This window comes from Pan troglodytes, chromosome 5 (assembly GCF_028858775.2).
Source record: "Pan troglodytes isolate AG18354 chromosome 5, NHGRI_mPanTro3-v2.0_pri, whole genome shotgun sequence".
Taxonomy (NCBI): domain Eukaryota; kingdom Metazoa; phylum Chordata; class Mammalia; order Primates; family Hominidae; genus Pan; species Pan troglodytes.
The window spans coordinates 38,325,354-38,352,879 of record NC_072403.2 but is presented as its reverse complement, the minus strand read 5'-3'; the positions used below and the strand labels follow the sequence as shown (position 1 = coordinate 38,352,879).

General features: G+C 43.3%; 1 protein-coding gene across 1 annotated transcript; it reads left to right on the top strand.

The window, feature by feature from the left end:
- The first annotated feature begins 12,479 nt into the window (after positions 1-12,479).
- Positions 12,480-24,887, top strand: PATR-DRB5 (major histocompatibility complex, class II, DR beta 5). Its single transcript, NM_001279775.1, is given in 6 exon segments — positions 12,480-12,579; positions 20,529-20,798; positions 23,045-23,326; positions 23,960-24,070; positions 24,549-24,572; positions 24,874-24,887. Coding segments are annotated over 6 exon segments (801 nt in total).
- The last annotated feature ends 2,639 nt before the right edge of the window (positions 24,888-27,526 follow it).

Genomic DNA, 27,526 nt, shown 5'->3' with positions numbered 1-27,526 from the left:
ATTACAACTAACTCAATATGAAATAGATAAATTGAAAAGCTCTATATTTATAAAAAGAATTGAACTTATAGGGGAAATCTCTAGGTTAGAATAGTTTCACAGGAGAAATCTACCAAACATTTCAGTAGAATTAACACGTCTGCAAAATTTCCTCCAGAAAACAGAAGAGAGGGGAAGACATCCCAACTTACTTTATGAAGCCAGCATTTCCTAAAATCAAAAGCACATAAAAATAGTACAGCAAAAGAAAATTAAAAAGCAATATACCTGCATGACTATACATGCAAAACTACCTAACAAAATGTTAGCAAGTAAAAAATCAGCCAAACTAAAAATAAACGTAAACTATGCCAAGTAGCGTTTATTTTAGGGATGCAAGTCTGGTTTAATGTTTGAAATCAATCAATGTCATTCATCTTATTAAGAAGCTAAAGAAGAAACACTGCATGGTTCCATCAATTGACGTAGAAAAGGCCTTTGACATAATTCAACATTAATTTATCCTTTAAAAAAACCCTCAAAATAGTAGGAACTGAGGATGACCTCCTCAACTGGATAAATAACTCCTACAAAAACGTTGTGGCTAAATTATACTTAATAGTGGAAGTCTGAATGCTTTTCCTCTTCTGCTTCAGCTACTAAGGAAATTCACAAGGTCACAGAGTTCAAGATCAACAAAAAAAATCAATTTTATTTGAATATACAGTAATAAAGAAATCAAAGCAAATACTAAAAATACAACATGAATTATTTTCATTCAAAAAACCTCATAAGTATACCAACAGAACATGTACACAATCCATATGCTGAAATGCTGATAAAGAAATTTAAAAATCTGAAGAAATGAAGAGATTTACTGTGTTCATCAACTAGAAAACTAAATATAGTTAAGATATCAATTCTCCCCAATTTGATATCCAGGTTTAACACAATTTCTCTCTAACTTCCAGCAAGATTTGTAATAGTTGTAGACAAAGTTATTCTAAAATGCATATGGAGAACCAAGGGAACTAGCATAGGTAAAACAAATTTCACAGGGAAAAAGAGATGAAGGAACTCTTACCAAATTTCAGAATTTTTATAGCTATAGTAATCAATACTGATTGACATTAGTGCAGCGATAGACATAGATTAGTGGAGCAGCATAGAGAATCCAGAAATACACCTATGCGAACTCATTTTGACAAAGATGCAAAATAATTCAATGGAGGTAATATAGGCTATAGTCTTTTCAAACAATGGTCCAGGAGAAAGTGGAAATTCATAGACAAAAACAAAACCAAACAAAAACAAAAAAGAAGCAAAAGGAAAAAGAAGCAAGAAAGAAACTTAACAAATTCTCAGACCTTATGAAAACATTTACCCCAATTAAATCATGTCTACATGTAAAACATTTAGAAGAAAACATGAGAAAAATCATCAGAAGCTAGGGCCTGCTGAGTTCTGAGTTCTTAGACATGACATCAAAAGCACTTTGTGTAAAAAACAAAAACACAAAAACAAAAACAAAAACATCAATAAATAAGGCTTCTTCAGAATTTAAAACTTTTGTTCTGTAAAGTATCCTGTTGAGAAATAAAAAGTAAGTTAGAGATACGGAGAAAATATTTAAAACCACATATATTACCAAGAATACATTGTTGAAAATATATAATCAACTATAAAAGTTCTTCTATAAAATATATAGCAGAGTGCAGACTATAAAATTTAATTGTGGCCGGGCATGGTGGCTCACGCCTGTAATCCCAGCACTTTGGGAGGCTGAAGTGGGCGGATCACGAGGTCAGGAGATTGAGACCACCCTACCTAACACGGTGAAACCCATCTCTACTAAAAATACAAAAAAAAAAAAATTAGCCAGGTGTTGTGGCGGGCGCCTGTAGTCCCAGCTACTCAGGAGGCTGAGGCAGGAGAATGGCGTGAACCCGGGAGGCAGAGTTTGCAGTGAGCCAAGAGCGTGCCACTGCACTCCAGCCTGGGCGATAGAGCGAGACTCTGTCTCAAAAAAAATTTTTTTGATTACAAAACGGGCAAAAGATATGAAGAGACATTTTATCAAAGAGGATATATATATATGGCAAATAAGCACAATGAATGACATGCAAATCACTAGCCATCAGGGAAATGCAAATTAAGAACTTGGTCTAATAGCACTACACAACTTTTTTTTTTTTTTTTTGAGATGGAGTCTTGCTCCTGTCGCCCAGGATGGAGTGCAGTGGCTCCATCTCAGCTCACTGCAAGCTCCGCCCCCTGGGTTCAAGCCATTCTCCTACCTCAGCCTCCCGAGTAGATGGGACTACAGGCGCCTGCCACTACACCCGGCTAATTTTTTGTATATTTAGTAGAGACAGGGTTTCACTGTGTTAGCTAGGATGGTCTTGATCTCCCAACCTAGTGATCCACCCCCCTCGGCCTCCCAAAGTGCTGGGATTACAGGCGTGAGCCACCGCGCCCGGCCCTACACAACTCTTAATACAGCTAAAATCTCTAAAACATCTGACAATGGTAAATGCTGGTGAGAATGCAGAAAAACTGAATTTCTCATACACTGATGGTGAGAATGTAAAATGGGACAGTCCTTCTGTGTCCGGAATTTATTCCTTCTGGTGGGTTCTTGGTCTCGCTGACTTCAAGAATGAAGCCACGGACCTTCGCGGTGAATGTTACAGCTCTTAAAGATGGTGTGTGCTGAGTTTGTTCCTTCAGATGTTTAGATGTGTCTGGAGTTTCTTCTTTCTGGTGGATTCGTGGTCTGGCTGACTTCAGGAGTGAAGCTGCAGACCTTCGCAGTGAGCCTTACAGCTCTTAAAGGTGGCACGTCCGGAGTTATTTGTTCCTCCTGATGGGTTCCTGGTCTTGCTAACTTCAGGAATGAAGCCGCAGACCCTCACGGTGAGTATTACAGCTCATAAAAGTAGTCCAGACCTAAAAGAGTGAGTGGCAGAAAAATTTATTGTGAAGAGCAAAAGAACAAAGCTTCCACAGCGTGGAAGGGGACCTGACCAGGTTGCCGCTGCTAGCTCGGGTGGACAGCTTTTATTTCCTTATTTGGCCCCGCCCACATCCTGCTGATTAGTCCATTTTACAGAGTGCTGACTGGTCCACTTTACGGTGTGCTGATTGGTCCATTTTACAGAGCGCTGATTGGTGTGTTTACAATCCTTTAGCTAGACACAGAGCACTGATTGGTGTATTTTTACAGAGTGCTGATTGGTGCATTTACAGTCCTTTAGCTAGACACAGAGTGCTGATTGATGCATTTATAATCCTCTAGCTAAACAGAAAAGTTCTCCAAGTCCCCACCTGACCCAGAAGCCCAGCTGACTTCATCTCTCAATCCCCACTCTAAACAGGACACCGCAACTGCTGTTGGGAATTGGGCAATGACCACTCTAGCTACTTCCTGCTGGATAGGGGCAAAGAAGGGGTCATGCAGTTGTAGTGTCCTCCAGAGGGGAACTCTTTAGGCCAGTGAAAGGGTCAGTGGCTCAGTTCAGGGGTCCTTGGTAGAAGTTGTTAGCTGAGCTCATTTGGGGTTCCCTTTGTAAGACCATCTGCAGCTTGTTGGCCTGGATCCTAGAGGAAACAAATTTGACAAGGAGGTTAAAACTACAGGGCCCAAAGGGGAGTAATAGTAAGATGGCTGTCACAGGACCTAGAAAAGGGAGAAGCATGTTGCCCAACTCCAGAGGTTGGTATAAGAGTTTGAAAGGCTGGCCAGGCGCAGTGGCTCACGCCTGTAATCCCAGCACTTTGGGAGGCCGAGGTGGGCAGATCATGACGTCAGGAGATCGAGACCATCCTGGCTAACACAGTGAAACCCCGTCTCTACTAAAAATACAAAAAATTAGCAGGGCATGGTGGCGGGTGCCTGTAGTCCCAGCTACTCGGGAGGCTGAGGCAGGAGAATGGCGTCAACCTGGAAGGCAGAGGTTGCAGTGAGCAGAGATAGCACCACTGCAGTCTGGCCTGGGCGAAAGAGTGAGACTCCGTCTAAAAAAAAAAAAAAAAAAGAGTTTGAAAGTCATTGTCTGATTTCAGAAGCCTTTTCCTGTAAACGCTGGGTGGCATCTCATACTATCCCTGACTAGTTAGTGTAAAAACAACACTCTTCCCCTAAGAAGGTGCAGAGTCCTCCTTTCTCAGCAGTGAGGAGGTCTAGGCCTTGGCGGTTTTGAAGAGTCACTGCTGCCAAAGAGTCTATTTGGGATTGTAGAGTAAGGATAGATTTCGTTATTTCTTGCAAACTGCCTGAGAAATCCTTTGAGAGTGTGTGGTAGTAGGATAGTGAAGTAGATAAACTGGCTATTCTGGTTCCTGTAGCAGTAGCCATTCCTAACCCTACAAGTAGGGGTATTAGTTGTATGGATGTTAATAGTAAAAGAAACTGAACAGAGGGCCATTTTAGGGAAGGAGGTATGTAGGAACTCCCTAAACTTTCTCTGGAAGTTTTTTATACACTTGAAACTGCCATAAAAATGGTCTTGTTACATGGGAGGATATGGACTTACTTTTGCTTTTCATTCCATACTTGTCTGAGTTTGAGTGTATTCTCTGTTGTCACCTATTTATTTTATATTAAAACTGTAGATATGTTAGCTAACACTTATTCCATTTGCAACATTCTTAAGAGTCTGCTTTCTTTAAACCATAGGTAAAGAAACTTGTTATTTATTCGTTAAGTCTTACAAGGTTATGCCATCTTGGTTTGTGCTTATTTTGCTTTTCTAGGATTTTTATCACTGGGCTGTAGAAATTTTGAGGAAAACAATTCCGCAACCAATCCGAGGCCGAAATGAAGTTACAAAGTTACACTCCTGTGCAAACATCTGATTAGTTGAAAACAACCAATCAGAGGTACTTTCAGTTTCCCATTTGTCACGCAGTAAAGGGGGGGTGTTACAAAGGGAGTAGTCTCTGGAACTTTTGCTAATTAGGCATAGAAAGTTTGAGTTTTCCTTTCAATTTAGTTCCATTCGGAAGTCAACATGAAACGGCATTAGGTTCCCTGCCTCCAGACCCTATTCTCCTGGCTTATCTGGAAGACACTCTGGCTGTTTCTTACAAAGCGAAACATACTCTACCATAAGATTCAGCAATTGCAATCCTAAGTATTTGCCCAAATACGTGGAAAACTTCTGTCCACACAAGTGTACACGAATGTTTATAGCAGCTTTATTTATAATTGCCAAAAATTCAAAGCAACGAAGATGTCCTCCAGTAAGTGAGTGGATAAACAAATTGTGGTACATCCATACCATGGGTTGTTATTCAACATTAAAGAGAAGTAAGCTATCCAGCTAGGAAAAGACAGGAGAAAACCTATATGCATATTGTTATGTGAAAAAAGCCAGTCTGAAAAAACTATATACCATATGATTACAACTGTATAACATTCTGGAAAAGGCATAAATACAGTGACAGTAAATAATGGTTTCCAGGGGTTCAGGAGAAAGAGGAGTGCATGAGTAGGTGGAGCCTGGGACAATTTTAGGTCAGCGAAACTACTTCATAGGATAATTTTGTCACTGAAACACCAGGGGTACAGTCTAGATCTTGCACACAAGGGCTTTGGTCTGGATCTTGCTGCTCACCACACAGAAAGCCAATCACTGAGATGACAGTGAGTATTGCCAAAGAAGAAGGCCTTAATCTTTAATCAGGTGCTAAAGCTGAGGAGATAGGAGACCAGTGTCAAATCCATCTCTGTGACTGACTAAAATTAGGAGTTTATCTAGCATGGAAAAAATGTAACTATATATGGGAAAACAGGAACTAGAGAGGGGTAAGGGAACAATCACCATGAATGAGGAACTTGGAGTCTCATTGTCTGGATGAGATGATCTGGTGAGTTCCAGCTATTTGATATTTTTTGAGAGGCATGGGGGAATCTTTTTTTGGAAAGGAACTCAGATAAAACAAATGTAAGTTTCAAGCTTTAAGACCAGAAGTGTCCATTTCTATGTTTATTAAAAAAAAAAAAAACTGCCTATGGGACTCTTGGGTCAGTTCCACTAAATGGTGGATATATGACATTATGTATTTATCAGAACCCATAGAACTGTATAAGAATTATTCCTAATTTCACTATGGATCTCAGTTAACAACAAGTATCAGTACTGCTTCATCAGTAGTAACAAGTGTACCACACCGATGCAGGATGTTAATAATAGGAGAAACTGAGCAGAGGGATGCTTTACGGAAGAAGGGCTGTGGGAACTCTATGAACTTTCTCTGCAATTTTTCTGTCCACTTAAAACTACTTTTAAAAAATGGTCTTGTTACGTGGAATGATATGGATTTATTTTTGCTTTTTCATTCCGTCTTTGTCTGCATTTGACTACATTCTCTGTTGCTCATCTACATCCTGTTCATGTAACAGCTTTTTTAGCCTCATCATTAGGCAGATCCCCAGTTCTTGTCCTGCATCCAGGAAGAATGAGGTATGCAGACAAGTAGAGGGTTAGCAGGACAAAGAGGACCTTTATTAAGCAATAGAACAGCTCAGAGAGCTGCAGTGGGCAGCTCCTCTCCATAGCCAGGTTGCCCCAACACCTGTTCAGTTATCAACAGAGAGGGTAGCTCCTCTCTGCAGCTGATTGTCCTGTCCTTTCCTCAGTTCTCAGCAGAGAGGAGACCTTGGTGAGGGCAGCTTCACTCTGCAGCTGAGAGGAGACCCTGGGGAGGTTAACTCCTCTCCTCAGTAACTCATCCTTCATGTCCCTGTCCTCTCTCTATGCTCCTCCATCCTCTTCTCAAGTCCACCTGAGCCCAGGGCTTTTACAGCCCTCAGAGAGGAGGAATGGATGGCCATGGGGCAGGCCCAGAAAAGGCACAAGTTCCCACTCCTGTCCGCAGGATTGGCAGCCCAACCCACAGCCTTCAATCCCTCCCTGGCCTGAAGGAGGGGCTTCACCAGGGACCTGCCCCCTTCTGCCCAGGAGACTGTCTGCCTCCCAACCCCGTCCATGGCACCTAGGCTGCTCATGGCAAGGGGCCTGTAGGCCAGCACCAGTTGCCCTCAGCCCATCTTCCCTCGGCTTCCCCGTGGCTGAGGTGGCAGGAGGCTGGTGTGTCAATGTTACCCTGAGCATGCATACACCCGGCTAGGCTGTAACAGCACCAGAGCTTGGCCCCAAACTCCACTCTGAGATCAAAGCGGGCACCCGGGGGCCTGGAGAGGCCAGGTAAGAAGCCAGGCACTGGGAGCAGATACCTGGAAGCCTGCAGGGGCAGGGGGGTCTTCACGTCCTTGAAAGCATGGAGTGCAGAGAGGCCTGGATCCTGCTGCGTAGAGGGCAGGACTCCCACTCAATCCTTGGAGTCTGCAGGTAGCCCCTGTCCCACCTTCACATAGCCTGGGGTGGGCAGCTCCCCCTCGCCTGTGCCCATGCCAGCATCTGGGGCAAGGATGATGTGTCTGCAAGTTCTTCCCCTACCACTCAGGGGTGCCTGGGGCTCCCCCTTGCCTGGATGGGATTGGGGAGGCACCGTGGGGAGCAGATCACGCCCAAGCCTGGCCATCGGGAAAATCAGGCTTCGTGGCCACCCTGGGGACACAACCCTGGGCAGCCTCAGGCAGAACCTCCTCCTGAGGTGCAGGAACTGGGCTTCCTCAGCATGGTGGGACAGTGATCGTGCCGCTGGCTGGGTCCCCAAAGCAAGGCCACTCCCACTTCCCAATCCGGGCCCAACAAGCCTGGCCCTAGCTCCATGCCCTCCCCACAGCTGCAGGGTGATAGCAGTAAAGCAGGAGTCGTGGAGGCTCCTGGCCTGGGGGCGGTCCCTCCGGCTGCTGAAGGGTTTGGGCAGCGCAATTGGCTGCCTCAGGGGCGCGAGGCACACGGGACATGGGGCACCGGGGTCCCACCATGGCCACGATTCCCGCAGTCGTTCCTGCCACCACCGCTTGCAATTTCCCGCTGCAGCCAGCCACTCTGGACAGCTCGCCACTGCCGGCATCACCACCCTTTTAACCTCAAATACTAAGCTGAACCTTAGCTGGATTTCCTAGATTACCGTCATCTCAATTAGTTTCTTTTTTACACAGTTTGTTCCTTCTTTTCTTTTTTTTGTTTCTTTTTTTCCTTTTTATTTTTATTTTTATTTTTTCAGGGTGTCCCTCTGTCACCCAGGCTGGAATGCAGTGGCATGATCTTGCGTCACTGCAGCGTGGACCTTCCAGGTTCAAGCAATCCACCCACCTCCTGAGTAGCTGGGACTAAATTAGTTTCTAAGTAAATTATTATTTTCTGTTGACCAAATTAAATGTGATATTCTGGTTGCAATTTCACAACTTCCAATAGTATTGAATTATTATTGGGGTATAGAGACATAGTTTATTCTCAAATCCAGGGACAATAGTGACTTTTACCCATGAAATTTTGAACTTTCTATATTAATAGAAGTATGTTTTCCCAAAGTAAGTGAAGCACTTTTTTTCTTCTATTTTGAGATGATCAAATTTACTACTTTATCATGAGAAATCTGAAATAATAATTCTGAGCAATAGTTTATATTTAAGAATTTTGAGGTCACTGTTACCTTTAATAAGAAGGAGACTTCTCAGGAGCTATGGGTGTCATCACATAAGATAAATGCCAATGTTGTCATTTCCAGGGGAGGGTAAGGATGATAATGAGGGGATTCTTTTGAAGGAACTAGAATTGCTACACAGTATCTTCCTCAAATTGTATACTGCTGCCATTCACTAACATGAGTAGCGATATTGCTATGCGCATCCATAAATTATAGGAATATAAATAATTTTAATACACAGGACATTATTCTCAGAAATAGAATGTGAAGGATTATGATATAGTGGCTGAGCCTGAGGGGCATGTAATTTGGTTCAATCTATAGTATGCCATTTACTAGCTTTGTATCTTTGCAAAAGTTGTTTCATCTCCATCGTTTTATTCTCTCTACCTGTAAGCATGAAAAGGGTGTTTATTTTACCGAGCTGATGTGAGAATGAAATAAAAATATGAAGTATAAAAAGCGCTTAGTACAATTCTGAGTATAAAGTAAAATGCTCATTTTTATGATAGCATGGTGAGAATGCTGCCCCTGGAAACACTAAGGCCCATGAGGAAGGATTGCCTATGTGGTAGCGTGTGAATTAATGCAGAACGTTCTAAGTATAGTTGTACTTTGAAGTCCATTCTGAATCTTAGATGTTACATTTATATTAATAAAAAGCATAATAATTATCTAAATGTATAATAATGTTCAATATTATATAGTTACATCAACTGATGTAATTCATAGTTTTCCCTAGTGTTCTCTTTCCTGAACATTCTAAAATGTATTAGTTATCAAAGTCGTCTTATATCTTCCCTTATGATAAAACAAGAGAAACATAATAGTAAAGTGCTATGGCCTCAATCAAATGAGAAAATCATAATGGGAACCAAGAATGAGGGATTGAACACTCTTCACATAAAATATTAATTATTAATATTTTTTATTTATTATTATTATTTAAAAGTATTTATTGATCATTCTTGGGTGTTTCTCGGAGAGGGGGATTTGGCAGGGTCATAGAACAATAGTGGAGGGAAGGTCAGCAGATAAACATGTGAACAAAGGTCTCTGGTTTTCCTAGGCAGAGGGCCCTGCCGCCTTCGGCAGTGTTTGTGTCCCTGGGTACTTGAGATTAGGGAGTGGTGATGACTCTTAACGAGCATGCTGCCTTCAAGCATCTGTTTAAGAAAGCACATCTTGCACCGCCCTTAATCCATTTAACCCTTAGTGGACACAGCACATGTTTCAGAGAGCACGGGGTTGGGGGTAAGGTTATAGATTAACGGCATCCCAAGGCAGAAGAATTTTTCCTAGTACAGAACAAAATGGAGTCTCCTATGTCTACTTCTTTCTACACAGACACAATAACAATCTGATCCTCTTTCTTTTCCCCACATTTCCCCCTTTTCTATTAAACAAAACCACCATTGTCATCATGGCCCGTTCTCAATGAGCTGTTGGGTACACCTCCCAGAAGGGGTGGCAGCCGGGCAGAGGGGCTCCTCACTTCCGAGACGGGGTAGCCGGGCAGAGGCGCTCCCCACCTCCCAGACGGGGTGGCGGCCGGGCAGAGGGGCGCCTCACTTCCCAGACAGGGTGGCTGGGCAGAGGCACCCCCCACCTCCCGGACGGGGCGGCTGGCCGGGCGGGGGCTGCCCCCCACCTCCCGGATGGGGCGGCTGCTGGGCAGAGACGCTCCTCACTTCCCAGACGGGGCGGCTGCAGGGCGGAGGGGCTCCTCACTTCTCAGATGGGGCGGCCGCCGGGCGGAGGGGTTCCTCACTTCTCAGACTGGGCGGCCGGGCAGAGGGGCTCCTCACATCCCAGACGGGGTGGCAGCGGGGCAGAGACACTCCTCAGTTCCCAGACGGGGTCACGGCCGGGCAGAGGCGCTCTTCACATCTCAGACGGGGCGGCGGGGCAGAGGCGCTCCCCACATCCCAGACGATGGGCAGCCGGGCAGAGACGCTCCTCACTTCTTAGATGGGATGACGGCCGGGAAGAGGCACTCCTCACTTCCCAGACTGGGCGGCTGGGCAGAGGGGCTCCTCACATCCCAGATGATGGGCGGCCAGGCAGAGATGCTCCTCACTTCCTAGACGGGGTGGCGGCTGGGAAGAGGTGCTCCTCACTTCCCAGACTGGGCGGCCGGGCAGAGGGGCTCCTCACCTCCCAGACGATGGGCGGCCAGGCAGAGACGCTCCTCACTTCCTAGATGGGGTGGCGGCCGGGCAGAGGCTGCAATCTCGGCACTTTGGGAGGCCAAGGCAGGCGGCTGGGAGGTGGAGGTTGTAGCGAGCTGAGATCACACCACTGCACTCCAGCCTGGGCAACATTGAGCACTGAGTGAGCGAGACTCCGTCTGCAATCCCGGCACCTCGGGAGGCCGAGGCTGGCAGATCACTGGCGGTCAGGAGCTGGAGACCAGCCCGGCCAACACGGCAAAACCCCGTCTCCACCAAAAAATACGAAAAACAGTCAGGTGTGGCGGTGCGCGCCTGCAATCCCAGGCACTCGGCAGGCTGAGGCAGGAGAATCAGGCAGGGAGGTTGCAGTGAGCCGAGATGACTGCAGTACAGTCCAGCCTTGGCTCGGCATCAGAGGGAGACCGTGCAAAGAGGGAGAGGGGGAGGGGGAGGGGGAGGGTATTAATTATTTTAAAACAGAATTGTGGCCCGGCACGATGGCTCATGCCTGTAGCCCCAGCAGTTTGGGAGGCCAAGGCAGGCAGAACACGAGGTTAGGAGATTGAGACCATCCTGGCTAACACGGTAAAACCCCATCTCCACTAAAAATACAAAAAATTAGCCGAGCGTGGTGGCATGTGTCTGTCGTCAGAGTTACTCAGGAGGCTGAGGCAGGAGAATCATTTGAACTGAGGAGGCGGAGGTTGCAGTGAGCCAAGATCGCACCACTGCACTCTATCCTGGGTAACAGAGCAAGACTCCGCCTCAAAAAAAAAGAAAAGATAGTTGCTCTGTGAACAGCTGACTTTCACAGTCTTCGATTGATCTCTCAGACCCACGAATACTTGGACTGCACAGTTGACCTTATCATATTGTTAGGGTAAGTGCTATACAAAGGCACCTTCAGACCCTCCATTGCACATAGGTGGCCCCTGTTAGCCCCTTGCCTGTGTGTGTTCTGGAGGTGCCACTAAACTTGGGGGCAGCATCAGGAGACACACTTGAAAAAGATATTTTTACTCAGATTAAATTATTAACAAACTGTCCATTTCCTTTAACTTATTAAAGACATCCCTACCTGTAAATAGGTACGGATTAAGCTCTCTAGTCAACAGCTGTCATTCTGTCATATTATCAGATACCCGGGGCTGCTGCTCCTTCAGGCGTCCACAGAATCACAGCATTTTCCAGTATTGAAAGACCTGAAAGATTGCAGTGCCTTCATTTCAACTGTGAGACATGAAATAATTTTCCCAAATCTACAACATTAAGATATGGTGCAATAAGGACCAGTTTAAATGTCTCCGGATTTACAACCATGTTCCTTCCATCTCCTTTACTCCTAAACACACTCACACACTCACTTCTGCAAACAGTTGTCAAGTGGGAAATGAATGCTCTTACAAGGCTCAAATTTGTGAACACATCACTGACCAGCACAGAGCTGGCTCACAATAGGGACCCAGTTAAAGTGTTTTACATGCAACTGGATCAAATCTTTCAAGTACTAATTTAAAACAATCCTTTAAATAAGGAAATTCTGTTTCAGAAGAGGACCTTCATACAGCATCTCTGACCAGCAACTGATGATGCTATTGAACTCAGATGCTGATTGGTTCTCCAACACGAGAGTACCCAAACCAGGAGGAAGGAAATCAGTAACTTCCTCCCCATAATTTGGAATGTGGGTGGAGGGGGATCATAGTTCTCCCTGAGTGAGACTTGCCTGCTCCTCTGGCCCCTGGTCCTGTCCTGTTCTCCAGCATGGTGTGTCTGAAGCTCCCTGGAGGTTCCTACATGGCAGTGCTGACAGTGACACTGATGGTGCTGAGCTCCCCACTGGCTTTGGCTGGGGACACCCGACGTAAGTGCACATTGTGGGTGCTGAGCTACTATGGGGTGGGGAAAATAGGGAGTTTTGTTAACATTGTGCCCAGGCCAGGTGCCTTAAGAAATTGTGACATTTTCTTCAGAGATTGCCCATCTTTATCATGGGATCCCAAATTATTTCCTCCACAAAAGGAGCTTGACTACTTGCCCTCTCCATGAGACTGCGTAAGGGGCCTCCATACAGGTCATTTCTTCTCAAATCTCCACCAATGAAACCTTTTCATCACATGTCCTCAGGGTCTTTAGAGGATTTAGAAATAAGGATGCTAAAATAAATTCCCCATACAGCACTTCCCTTTATTATGTTGACCTATGTCAGACAAAACGAGTTTTTTTCTGAAAATTTTGTGGGAGTCAAGGGAATTCAAAGGGTCTCTCCTAGACAATCCTGTGTTATGCCCTTGACAGAACCTGTGATATTGGCCCCTCTTCCTCATATGTGAGAATGGACCCAGTGGCCTCCCCATTACCTCCTTTCTTTTCTTTCTGAACTCCAATGTTTACCCTGTAATGTATGCAAGGTCTCTGACAGAAGTTATGCTTAGTGCTTTTTCTTATGGGGAAAAATCCTTGGAGCTGAAGCTGAGATCTTTAGTACGTGGAGTCACCCTACAGTTAAAGGGCATCTATGAGGTATTCTTTGGTGCCTAAAGGACTTAAGGCATCCTCTAAAAACCTGGCCCAGGTTAGAGTTTATTACAAATCGTTTTTAACCTTTCTATACTATTTGCTCCTATATCTCCTACATGCTCTAATTAGACATGACAGCAAGAGATTCAACTAACATAGGACAAATTATATGAAATTCTATTTTTGTAAGTCAAAAATAGTCAAATATCAGAAATTTGATAAGGTTAAAACTATATACTCTGTGTGGGGTTACAGAGAGAATGTGGACATTGTTCACATCTCATAGGACTGAAAGTTAATGATCAAGTCTTGGGAACTCATTGTCTTACTGGGGTCTTGTCCTAAATTTCATAGGTTCACCCATCATGCCCTCAGCTTTCCTTAATTAGCCATGTCTGCTTACCTCTTCCTCCAGTTTCTCTCTATTTTTCCCCAGCTATGTTGTCATCATATCCAGAAATCCCTAAAGCTTGCATGGACCCTTAGCACTATGAGATCCATTGAAAGAGATAATTTTTTTCTTTTTGAGATAGGGCCTGGCTCTGTCACCCAGGCTGTAATGCAGTGGTCCGATATAGGCTCACTGCAACCTCTGCCTCCAAGACTCAAGCTATCCTTCCTCCTCAGCCTCCAGAGCAGCGGAGACTACAAGCCCAACTAATTTTGTTGGAGATGAGATTTCTGCCATGTTGCCCAGGGTGGTCTTAAACTCCTGGACTCAAACAATCCTCCTGCCTTGGCCTCCCAACATGCTAGGATTGTAGGTGTAAGCCACCGCGCCCAGGCACGGTGAATTCATTGCCCGGGCAATGAATCTCAATGAAAAATTTCTTTTTTCTTAAATCACTGTTTCTTTATCTGTGAATTCTTCTTCCAATTAGAAGGAGGAGAAAGAAGAAGTTTGCCTATATTTCTCACCGGGAGGAGAAGGGTTCTAGTGTGACATCAAATTGAAAGAGTGCTGGAGCTCGAGCCCCTTCTTGCTTTCCAGGATCCTTGCAGTGATCAGTTCCCAGAACCATGGTTTATTAATATAAACCACAGTTATTTTTATCAGCAGCTACTCTGTACTGGGCTCCCTTCTAGGTTCAAATCATTCTATTTGAGTAAGATAGAGAGGGTCCCGACTCTCAAGGAGGTTACACAAGAGTAGAGGAGACAGACACTAACCCAATAAGCATTTAACAAAGAAGAAAATTTCAGAGAGTCATAGTGCACTGAAGAAAAGACATCAGGTTTGTGGAAAAGAGAGAAATGGATTCACCTACTTTAGTTCATATGTCTAGAGAGCCCTACTTGAGAAAGTGACATCCAGCTGAGACAACAAAATAAGTAGACAGTCGTGAAGATCTAAGGGACGAAAGTTCCAGGGAGACCGAATTGGGGAAGCTCTGGTGTGGGAAATTATGTGCAGGGACAGAAAGAAGGCTAGAGGGACTGAAGTGAGCAAGCAAGGAAATGCAGTGGCAGAAGATGAGGTAGGATGCAGAGAGGAAGTCAGGAGCCTCATCATATCAGGCTCTGATGTCCATGGTAAGAAATTTGAATTTTATTTTATTTAATTAATTTATTTATTTACATTATTTATTTTTGAGAGGGAGTTTCATTCTTGTTGCCCAGGCTGGAGTGCAATGGCATGGTCTCAGCTCACTGCAACCTCTGCCTCCCGGGTTCAAGTGATTCTCTTGCCTCAGTCTCCCAAGTAGCTGGGATTACAGGTACCTGCCACCATGCTCAGCTATTTTTTCTGTGTTTTTACTAGAGACAGACTTTCACCATGTTGGCCAGGCTGGTCTTCAACTCCTGACCTCAAGTAATCTGCCCGCTTGAGACTCCCAAAGTGCTGGGATTACAGGCGTGAGCCACTGCGCATGGCCTGAATTTTATTTAAATAGATATGGGAAGCTACTGGATGGTTACAAGGAAAGTCAATTTATAGTCTTTTTTTTAAATTTTTTAATTTTTTTTTTTTTGAGGTATAGTCTTGCTCTGTCACCAGGCTGGAGTGCAGTGGCACTATCTCGGCTCACTGCAACCTCTGCCTTCTGGGTTCAAGAGATGCTCCTGCCTCAGCCTCCCAAGTAGCTGGGATTACAGGAGTGCACCACCACGCCCAGCTAATTTTGGTATTTTTAGTAAAGACAGGGTTTCACCATGTTGGCCAGGATGGCCTTGATCTCTTGACCTCGTGATCCACCTGCCTCAGCCTCCCAGTGTGCTGGGATTACAGGTGTGAGCCACCGTGCCTGGCCTATATTGAGTTTTTAAAACTAATTCTAGCTACTCTGTGGGGATTGGATTGTTGGGGTTGACAAGTGGTTAGGAAGACTATTTAGGAGCACAGCAGGGAATCCTCAGGGAAAACAGGCTTGAGTTCACTAGTGATAAAGACAGTGAAAAAGATAAAGTGGATTTTGCTTACCTTGTTAATGGATTACTGTAAAGGGGGTAGAAATATCAAGCTTATTCCTAAGGATTTTGTTTTGACAAATTAGTGAAAGATGGTGGTGTTTATTGAGATAGGGAAAACTGTGGGAGGAAATGATTTGAAGTGGGTGGTTGGAAATAAAAGTTTTGTTTAAGTTTGAGATGATTTATTGACATTTGTGTGGAGCAATCAGAAGGTCAATAGCATTTAAAAGACTCATGGTGGGCCGGGCGCAGTGGCTCATGCCTGTAATCCCAGCACTTTGGGAGGCCTAGACAGGCGGATCACGAGGTCAGGAGATCACGACCTTCCTGGCTAACACTGTGAAACCCCGTCTCTACTAAAAATACAAAAAATTAGCTGGGCATGGTGGCGGGTGCCTGTAGTCCCAGCTACTGGGGAGGCTGAAGCAGGAGAATGGCGTGAACCAGGGAGGTAGAGCTTGCAGTGAGCCGAGATCGCACCACTTCACTCCAGGCTGGGTGACAGAGCAAGACTCCATCTCAAAAAAAAAAAAAAAAGAGAGACTCATGGTGAGGCCAGGGCTGGAGGTATTTATGTTGGTGGCATCAATAGGTGTACTGTGTTAAATTCCAGGGAGTGGAAGAGGTTACATAGGGAGATTGTCTGGAGAAAAAAGAAGAGGGAACAGGCCAGCAAAGGGGACTGAGAAAGAGCCCAGGGATGTTGGGAAAAAAACCAAGATTACATCATATGTGTAAGTCAAGAAAAATAGATTTTTTTTTTCAAGGAGAAGGGAGAGGCCAATTGTGGTGAGTACCACTAAGAGGAGGGTGAAGTGAGAATGTGACAGAGAAGCAACGGCTGGGATTGGTGGAGCTGATATTTGCAGTCAGTAGAGTATCCAGGGAGGAAACTGGATTGGACCATTTGAAGAGCGAGTAGAAGAGAGGACAAGGTTACGGTTGACTGTTTCGAGTAGCGAGCTTCAGGGAAGGACTGTGCTCTGGGTTCAGGGAGCCAGCTGGATCAAAAGGAAAAGGCTAAAGAGGCTGAAGAGAAGCAGGAGGACCTGTGAACCAGAGATGCTCGGTCATTATTACCAAGGAAATATTAGAGGGCCCCTGTGTGCAGTGGTGACTGCTCATGAAGAGGTCATACAGCCAATATTTCACACAGCCCATATTTATTAGTGACTTAGAATATACCAGTTACTACTCTAGGTCATGAGAATGGAGTGATGAGTAAAATGAATCTGGTCTCCATCAGTATATGTCATGTAACATTTTGCAGTGACTGTGTACCAGGCCTATGAATTTCAGTATGCAATTTCAATAATGATCCTGCTGTATCTGTGGTATATAAAAACATGTACATCTCTGGAATCTAAAATTGAAAGGTTATAAGTAAAACCCAGTATCACAAATTTGGTGCTAGAAATCAGATTGCAGTTTAAATCTGAGCATGTAGAAAGTCCATTTCTTCTATGTCAGCAGGTGCCTTTTGTGTGAGGTTTAGGTATACTGCATTATTAGACATAAACCAGTGTTTCTGCCCTCTGTTTTCAGAATGACAATTCTTTATGAAACTAATAGAAGAACAGAAGACAATTGCAAAATCATGATGAAGATACTAATTGCTTTAGAATCATGTAATAGAAAAAATAATGTGAGCTCCAGTTATAGGGATCAAAAAATTAAAATGGGAATACATTTGAGTGTTTATTATGTGATCACTGCTAAGAAGACTCTTTATTAAATTTCACACTTACAAATAATCCTGTGAGGATTATTATAAAATGCATTTGATAGATTACAAATAGGCTTATGGTTGGCAAAAATTGACCCATTTAAAAGAGGTCATATTTCAATTCATATTTTCTGATTCTAGAATATGAGAGTTTTTCTGTCATTAGTGAGTAGTGACTTGATTGTGTCTGAATTATTGACAAAATTTCTAATATTCATATGTACCAGGTTGTTTCTTAGAGTGGGGGCAGAGATGCAAGGGCTTCTAGTTCCAATGTATAAAAGAAACTTTCATTCATTTTGCATTTATCATTTTAAAAGTTCTATAAGTCTATCATAGGCATGTGTTGAAGAACATAAAGAAGTATTAAATCATTCCTTCTTCTGAGCTTTGACTAGCAAGTTGGGCTAGGGTTGTCAGATAACAAACAGGTTCCTAGTTAAATCTGAATTTCAGACACACGACCACAATTTATTGGAAATCCGGATTTACCTGGGCATCTTCTGGTTTTATTTGTCAAATCTGTCAACCCTAAGTGGGACACATGAGCATGGATTACAGTGCTAGCCATGCAAGCCACAGTGACAGTGACTTTATAAATGTTTATTTTTTAACATTCTGTCTGTAAAGAAAGTGCTTACATAATTTAGGAATAGAAAGATAGACATTGTTTGATCCAGGGTGCACACCTCTCTGCCATCATTTCTAAAGGGCAAAGGGAGCTTTGTGAAGGTCTCTACACAAAGTCTGGGGACCTGCTCATGTTTTGTAAACTGTCTGTATGAGAACGTCATTTTCTTGGTTTCTGCCTTTCTGAGGGGACTTGACTACAAAACCAAGAGTTCTATCTCTGGCCAAGGCTGGTAATTTGATGCCTGCTAGTATTGTTGGGAGTGGGAGACTGAAAGACGTGAGTTAGTTGGGGCATTAAATGGGAATAAAATAGCTGTGGTTGTGATTCACTACTACAGATAATTAGTGGACAAGTGGCAGAGAAATTAAGAAAGAAGATGATATGAAAGACAAATGATATGATTTGGTGACTGGTTGGTAATGCAAGGAAATCAGTAAATCTTAGTTCTCAACAAGTTCATTTTCTGGAAAGATAGCACTGTATTGGGACCAGAATTCTATAAAACATTCGTTTTATGTAGGACCAAGATATTCACAGATATTTTTCAATACAATTCTCAGCTGCTCCATAACCACTAGTGGCTTGTTCAACACAGGTTTTTTCAGATGGTTCACACCTGTGGTTCTTACCCAGGGATCGTTCACCACCGCTCCTTTCCCTCCCATCACCCTTGGGGAACTTGTGGCAATGTTTGAGCAATTTTTGGTTGTCACAACAGGGGTTTCTTCTGATATTTAATGAGTAGAAGCCAGGGACACTGCTAGAGAACCTACAATATTCAGAACAGCCTCCTTTACCAACAAAGAATTATCTGGACCAAAATGTCAATAGTGCTGAGGCTGAGAGCACTGGTTCACACTGTGCTCTTTCTGAAAATTCTAGACTCACATCTTTTATACACTCAGCGCCCAATTCAGTTCTTTATGGTTTATTTTTGCTTGCTTCATTATGCAAAAGTAGACAGTTGCATAAATTCAACCACTTTCTTGTTGAATCCATTTAGTCAATGCAAGTTTAATAGCTTCATAGTTAGTTTTTGCCTTATGCAATATTTTTCAACATTTTCATGAGTTGTTGGTCAGCACTACCTCTATTAACTTTCAACAACTTGCCCTTATAAGTCACAAATAGTGATGCTCTGCAATTATTTTTCACTAACATGCCTGAGATTTCTGTAGTGATTCTACATTTGGTATGATTCATAATGTAAAATGCTTTTATTTATTCATTTCACTTTTAACCAGAGGATTATTTTTCAGTTATTTTTGTCATTTTTACACTTCAATCAAACATAAAGACAAAAACATCTAAAATATATAGTATTTTACATATGTGTATATTTACACACATATGTGTATGTATGTTTACATGTATTGAAACTACAGAAGCTCATGTCACCAATAAGACTGAGACACTTTTGACCCCTTACTCTTATCAGATGAAATTTGCCAAATAAGTTTTATGAACAAATTTCTTTTAACTGAATATCTGAGCTTTGTGGATTTAGAAATGCAAAGGAAGGTTTGTGGACATTCATGGGATTATGGTTTTATTCTCCTTAAATCTCTTTGATACTTTCCCACTGTCTTTAGCATAAATCTCAGATCCTAACACCACCCACGAGGCTTTTCAATATCTGGCTTCTTGTGATGTCTCCAGTCTAATCTTTTACCCTCCTTCCCCTCAGCCTCTCTGCTTTAGTGAACTTTGTTCTAGTTTCTTGAAGAAGTTCATCAATTCAAGCTTTTGTGCATGGTATTTCCTAAACCTGAAATGTGCTTCCCCCGTTTTGCCCAAACAGACACACAGTCTCCACTCCGCCCCCTGGTTCACACCTGCTTAACCTGCCAAGTCACATCTGAACTGTCACCCTTCAGAGGTCCTCCTCTGGCACCCTAATGTAATTGAGATCATCCTATTACTCTGTGTTCTGGAACTCCACACTTCAGACATTTCTCATTCCTGTCTAAGCTCTTGTGTGTTTGGTTTTTGGCCATCACTTTTACTGCTCTTTAAGCTCCCCCAGCGGAGTGGAGAGGTCTGTTTTCCCGTGTTTGGATTCCCAGAGGCAGTGCAAGCCTGGCACAAGGTCATCACTAAGGGAGTGTTCACAGGATGACCGCGGTGGGAGTTAGGGAACGGGTAAAGCCTGTGGGATGAGAGAAGGAGCAGAGATTGTCTTTGGGGTGGAGGCTCCCAGGAGGAGGCGGCGCGGGCTCCGGTGCTGGGCGGATCCTCCTCCAGCTCCTGCTTGGAGGTCTCCAGAATAGGCTGGAGGCGGGGAGGGGGTCCCAAAAGCCTTGGGATCAGAAGGGGTTTTCCCGCCTGGTCCCCCAGACACCCCGTTCGCCTCAGGAAGACGGAGGATGAGCCTCTGGGCTGCGCGTGGTCGGGGTTACGGTTGGGATCAGTTAAGGTTCCCAGTGCCCGCACCCCGCCCAGGGAGCCCCGGATGGCGGCGTCTCTGTCAGTATCTTCCCCGGAGGCCGCCCCTGTGACCGGATCCTTCGTGTCCCCACAGCACGTTTCTTGAAGCAGGATAAGTATGAGTGTCATTTCTTCAACGGGACGGAGCGGGTGCGGTATCTGCACAGAGGCATCTATAACCAAGAGGAGAACGTGCGCTTCGACAGCGACGTGGGGGAGTACCGGGCGGTGACGGAGCTGGGGCGGCCTGACGCGGAGTACTGGAACAGCCAGAAGGACATCCTGGAGCGGAGGCGGGCCGCGGTGGACACCTACTGCAGACACAACTACGGGGTTGCTGAGAGCTTCACAGTGCAGCGGCGAGGTGAGCATGGTGGGGGGCGGGGCCTGGGTCCTTGTGAGCTGGGAATCTGAGTGTGTGTGAGTGTGTGTGTGTGTGAGAGAGAGAGAGAGCAAGAGAGAGACAGAGAGAGGGAGCGCGCCATCTGTGAGCATTTAGAATCCTCTCAATCTTGAGCAAGGACTTCTGAGGACACAGGTGTGTGTGTAGAGTGTGGATTTGTCTTTGTGGCCTTTGTGGGAGGGGAAGCAGGAGGGGGCTTCTTCTTATCCTTGGAGGCCTCTGTGGGGAGGTGACATGGGAGGTGGGTGCAGGGGGCTGGAGGGAGAGGATACCTTGGTTGTCTCGTGTCCTTAGAGATGCAGGGAAGGGAAGTGTAAGGTGTGTGTGGTTGGGGTGAAGGTTTAGGGGAGGAGAGCTGAGGGGTGTGGAAGATTTGTGATAATATGAGGAGGCCAGTTCCAGACTGTCCCTGGCACCCACCCTTCATGCAGTCTCTGAAATAAAAGTGTGTGGTGTTTGTTTGCAAAAGCATTAGATTAATTTCTAGGGGAATTGAGGAGACCTCTGAGGCACCTCTGAAGCTTCTTTAGGTCTAAATTTCTTGCTATTTTTTCTGTTTGTTTTCCTAGTGTGTATATTTTTACATAGTTGAAATGACTGTGAAACTAACTTTTTGATTAAAATTTTAACACACTGTTACTATTTTATTATAATGCTAATAGTTTTCTACTACTTACCTATTATTCTTTTATATATAATAGTTGTGACACAACTTATCTCCCTTTCCCCTTTGTTGACCTTTATTATGACATTCACCAAAAGTTGAAAATATATGTTTCTGGTTAATTTTTAATTGATTTTTTTATTTGGAATTCTTTTGAATTATGTTGACCTATTTATTGCCCAATTATAATTACTGCTCTAAGAATTCCCTATTGTATTTGGTAAGTAATGGACAATGATCTATTTTCTATTCTCTCCAGGGCTTAGTGTTTTTCTCAGTGATTTTGTGGGTTCTTTGTACTGTAAGATTATTAACACTTTATTGATATTTGATTCCACATTTTCTCCAGTTTTTGATTTGTATGTTGATTTTGAAAATTCTTTTCTATGTTAAGAATTTGAACATTTCTGTTTAATAAAATATATTCCAAAACTTTTATTAATGGTTTACAATCCATCTTAAATCTATCATTTTGTGGTATTTTTGTCTCCAGGTTTCTCCTTCCTTCTTAAAAAAATGTATTTATTGAGAGTCTGCTAGTGTTAGGGATTTTCCTAGGCATAAGCACCCCAAGTAATGAGTCCCAGACCCTGCCTGCCTTGATCCAAATGTCATTCTGGAAAGAAAAATTATTTTACAATGATAGTATAATAATAGTTATGCTTGTTTGCATGGGAGATGCATTGATCAGCTAAATGTAAATGTAAGCACTTTCAAAACTAAAATAACTTTCCTTAATCCTTCTCTCTGCTTTATGACTCATGCTTTCCTGGGAACTTAAAGATTTGGAGAACCATTTCTGTCTGTCCTACCTTCCCAGGGGCACAACCATTTCTGTGGTGTTCTAAGGTGTGAGTGCATGGCAGTAGTATTCCTAAACATTCACACTCGGTCTCCTTTTGTACCCTACTCAGTCCCTTTATCTATCCACATTACTTTAAATCATATTTTTCTCTCAAGCTGTACAAGGATGATAAATAGGTGGCAAGTGGAGCACCCAAATGTGATGAGCTCTCTCACAGTGGAATGGAGTGAGAAGCTTTATGACCTCATAAATTAAAGGCTATCTTCAGTCACTGTTTTATATATTTTACGTGCATTAATCCTCATATAACCCCAAGAGGTAAATTACTATAATTATCCTCTATTATGGGTGAGAAAGTTGAGACACAGAAGAATCGAAAAACTCTTCCAGCATCAACCAGTAAAAGGCAGACCTTGGATTTGAGCCAGGCAACCTGGCTCAGGTATCAGTTTTAATTACTACACTCTGTACTTTCAAAGATTTGTAAACACTTTGACAATGCATCCCAATTTCAAGTGATGAAGAAACAAACACAATTTTTCACATCTCTCAAATCTGATGAGCCCCCACTATAAAGATTAAATTCCAGGCTGATGACACTGTGAGGCCTCATGGCCAGCTGTGCTGGAGGCCTGGTCAAGGCCAGAGCCTGGGTTTACAGAGAAGCAGACAAACAGCCAAAAAGGGAGATTCACTCTGTCTTCCTGAGTCATTCCCTCTACATTTTTTTTCTCCTAGTCCACCCTAAGGTGACTGTGTATCCTGCAAAGACCCAGCCCCTGCAGCACCACAACCTCCTGGTCTGCTCTGTGAATGGTTTCTATCCAGGCAGCATTGAAGTCAGGTGGTTCCGGAATGGCCAGGAAGAGAAGGCTGGGGTGGTGTCCACAGGCCTGATCCAGAATGGAGACTGGACCTTCCAGATTCTGGTGATGCTGGAAACAGTTCCTCGGAGTGGAGAGGTTTACACCTGCCAAGTGGAGCACCCAAGCGTGATGAGCCCTCTCACAGTGGAATGGAGTGAGCAGCTTTCTGACTTCATAAACTTCTCAACCACCAAGAAGTAAACTTTACTAATCCCTGAGTGTCAGGTTTCTCATCTCCCACATCCTATTTTCATTTGCTCCATGTTCTCATCTCCATCAGCACAGGTCACTGGGGGTAGCCCTGTATAGTTTCTAGAAACACCTGTATCCTCTGGGGAAGCAGTCATTCCTGGCAGGAAGGAGAGGCTGTCCCTGTTTTGAACCTCCCCATGATGTCACAGGTCAGGGTCACCCCCTCTCCCAGGGCTCCAGACCCTGCCTCTGGGTCTGCGACTGACATGAGGGGAGTCCAATCTCAGCTCTGCCTTTTATTAGCTCTGTCACTCTAGACAAACTATTTAACCTCATTGAGTCTCAGGCTCTCTGTTTATCAGATGTTAAAGTCGTGCCTTACATCAGGGCTGTAATATTAGAATGAATTTGATCCCTGAAACTTGTAACTGTTCAGTGTGATTTGAAAACCTTTTTTTTCTCCAGAAATGGCTAGTTATTTTAGTTCTTACAGAGCAGCCTTCTTCCCCATTTTCAAAGCTATGAATATTGCAGGGTCTCAATTAAAAAGGTTCAATTTGGGATAAAAATCACTAAACCTGGCTTCCTCTCCCAGGAGCACGGTCTGAATCTGCACAGAGCAAGATGCTGAGTGGAGTCGGGGGCTTTGTGCTGGGCCTGCTCTTCCTTGGGGCCGGGCTGTTCATCTACTTCAAGAATCAGAAAGGTGAGGAGCCTTTGGTAGTGGCTCTCTCCATAGACTTTTCCAGAGGAGGAAATAGGGCTTTGCTGAGGTTAGTTCTCAGTATATGAGTGGCCCTGGATAAAGCCTTTCTTTCCACAAATGACCTCCAATGTCCTGCTAATCCAGAAACCATTAATGCATGGTTACTATGTCAAAAGCATAATAGCTTGTGGCCTGCAGAGATAAGAGAAAGGTTAACTAGTTAAGGGTCCTTTGGTTTGAAATCCTGGAGCAAATTAAGGAAGAGCCACTAAGGCTAATGCAATTACACTGGATCCTGTGACAGACAGGTCATGCTTCATGGGTCACATGGTCTGTTTCTGCTCCTCTCTACCCTGGTTGGTGTGGGTTGTGGTGCTAGAGAAATCTCAGGTGGGAGATCTGGGACTAGGACATTGTGTTGGAAGAATAGATTTGCTTCCATATCTTTTAAGTGTATATCTTTTCCTCTTTTTCCCAGGGCACTCTGGACTTCACCCAACAGGTAATACCTTTTAATCCTCTTTTAGAAACAGATTCAGTTTTCCTAGAATGATGGCAGAGGTGATAAGGCATGAGACAGAAATAGCAGGAAAGACTTTGGATCCAAATTCCTGATCAGGCAATTTATACCAAAACTCCTCCTCTCCACTTAGGCCTGTGCTCTGCAGGAGTATTGGTTCAGGGAGACTTAGGAACTTGTTTTTCTTCTTCCTGCAGTGCTCTCATCTGAGTCCTTGAAAGAGAGGAAAAGAAGCTGTTAGTGGAACCAGGTCTGAAAACAACACTTTCCTCTCTCTCTGCAGGACTCGTGAGCTGAAGTGCAGATGACCACATTCAAGGGGGAACCTTCTGCCCCAGCTTTGCATGATGAAAAGCTTTCCTGCTTGGCTCTTATTCTTCCACAAGAGAGGACTTTCTCAGGCCCTGGTTGCTACCGGTTCAGCAACTCTGCAGAAAATGTCCATCCTTGTGGCTTCCTCAGCTCCTGCCCTTGGCCTGAAGTCCCAGCATTGATGGCAGTGCCTCATCTTCAACTTTAGTGCTCCCCTTTACCTAACCCTACGGCCTCCCATGCATCTGTACTCCCCCTGTGTGCCACAAATGCACTACGTTATTAAATTTTTCTGAAGCCCAGAGCTAAAAATCATCTGTTCCACCTGGCTCCAAAGACAAAAAATAAAAAGAAAAGAAAAAGGGAAGATTATTTCCTAATAGCATAATGGTTTTTATATGTATTTCATAAGTATGTGAGGTAATGCACATATTAAATAGCTTGATTTAGTCATTCCACACTATAGGCATATATCAGAACTTCATGCTGTACAACATAAATATACTATACAATTTTTACTTGCCAATCAAAGTAAACCTAACATTTAAAAAGGCAATGCATAAAAATTGAGAACAGATTATAACAACTGAAACAACTTGGCCAACATGAGATGAGAAACCAGCTAGCAAGTCAATCAGAACTCTTCCTTAACCTATTCTAAATACTGCGTATCCATAACTGTAAATTGCATATAATTTTTCATTCCAGAAACTTCAATAATACAATATTATCCAAGGACTTGTACAGATTTCAGAGAATGACAAATTTAGAAAATGGAGGGTTCTCCATTGTCTTTTGAGAGTCAGTATCAAATATGTCAAATCTAAACGGTACATAATCAATGCAGAAGCCTATTTCAAAGTAATAATCATTTGAACATAATTTCTCTACTGTCAGAGACAATTATTTTACTTTCAATCAAATTCAATGTTTATGCATATTTTATTTTTAGCTATATTGCATGTTACTTGTACATATATAGCAGGTATGTACAAGTACATAGAAATCCTGTAAGAATATAAAGTCTATAGGAATATAATAAGCTGATAATTATGTCTGATCTGTTTGATTCCAGAGTTGCAATAAAATAGGCTTTCTTCCCTAAGTTGAGGAAATGATTTGTCTCATTTTATATGAGACTTGTGGTGTGGAATTATAAAGAAGAATGAAAATGTGTGGGATGAATATTTCTTTTGTTTTTTTTTTTTTTTTTTGAGACAAAGTCTTACTCTTGTCCCCCAGGCTGGAGTGCAGTGGCGCCATCTCGGCTCACTGCAACCTCCGCCTCCCGGGTTCAAGCGATTCTCCTGCCTCAGCCTCCCAAGTAGCTAGGATTACAGGCGCCTGCCAACAAGCCTGGCTAATTTTTGTATTTTTAGTAGAGATGGGGTTTCACCATTTTGGCCAGGCTGGTCTTGAATTCCTGACCTCAGGTGATCCACCCGCCTTGGCCTCCCAAAATGCTGGGATTACAGGCTTGAGCCACCGTGCCCGGCCAAGATGAGTATTCCAATGAAAATGCCTTCTGCTGCTAATAGCAGGAAATCCCATCTAGCAGGCTTTATTTTTTTTTAACCCATGATCTCACATAGCCATTAGATCCAATGCTGGTTGTCTCCAGGATTGCTCAACTCAGCTGGCCAGTGGCACCTCCAGCGATCCTGAACTTCATCGCTCATCTCTCTTAATACACAGCACGTCAGCTTTCCTGCGATGGTCGGGGGACCCCTGCAGCAGCTTTAGGTTTCTTATTCTTTCACAGCAACTCCCAGAGGTAGGAAAAGGATACCACTTTTTCCTGTGTGCCTTTATAAGGAGCAACTAAACTGTTTCCAGGGTGTTCCCAGTACCCACTTTCTCACACATTGGAATGACCGTGGGATCACACAGGCTCAGACAAGCCAGGATTCAACCTTTGTAGAGTGGGCCTGACACACATGGGAAGAAAAGGAGCAAAATCATACATTTTTAAAAGTAAAGAAATGGTGGCTAGAGTAGGAGAGATTGATTTCAGGGTAGGGAAATGATAGACTGTGGTACCATTGGGTTGTTAGTATTTGTAGTTAAATTCCACATTAAGGCCTATAGATTCCTGATAGGCATCCTCGATTCAGGGTTTTGGGTCGTTTTATATATATATATACACACACATACACACACACACACAGAATATATATATATATGTGGAATATCTATATATATATGGAATATATATATACATGGAATATCTATATACATGGAATATATATATACATAGAATATCTATATATATGGAATATATACATGGAATATCTATATATGGAATATATATAGAATATACATGGAATATCTATATATGGAATATATATAGAATATATATGGAATATATATATATAGAAATATATATATAGAGAGAGAGAGTATGAAATGTCAGCCGTTAACTCAATTACAATAAAACCAAAAAGCAAGCAAAAAGGATTGTTTTTAGAATTCAAGTATGCTGACATGTTATTTTATGAGGTAAATTCATTTTCCAGGGAAATTTTTGGAAAAAAAGTAGAGTAAGGAATGACTAGCTCTGTAAGATGGTAAAACATACTATACATTTATTTTTAAAAATGCATTTTTTTTTTGAGACGGAGTCT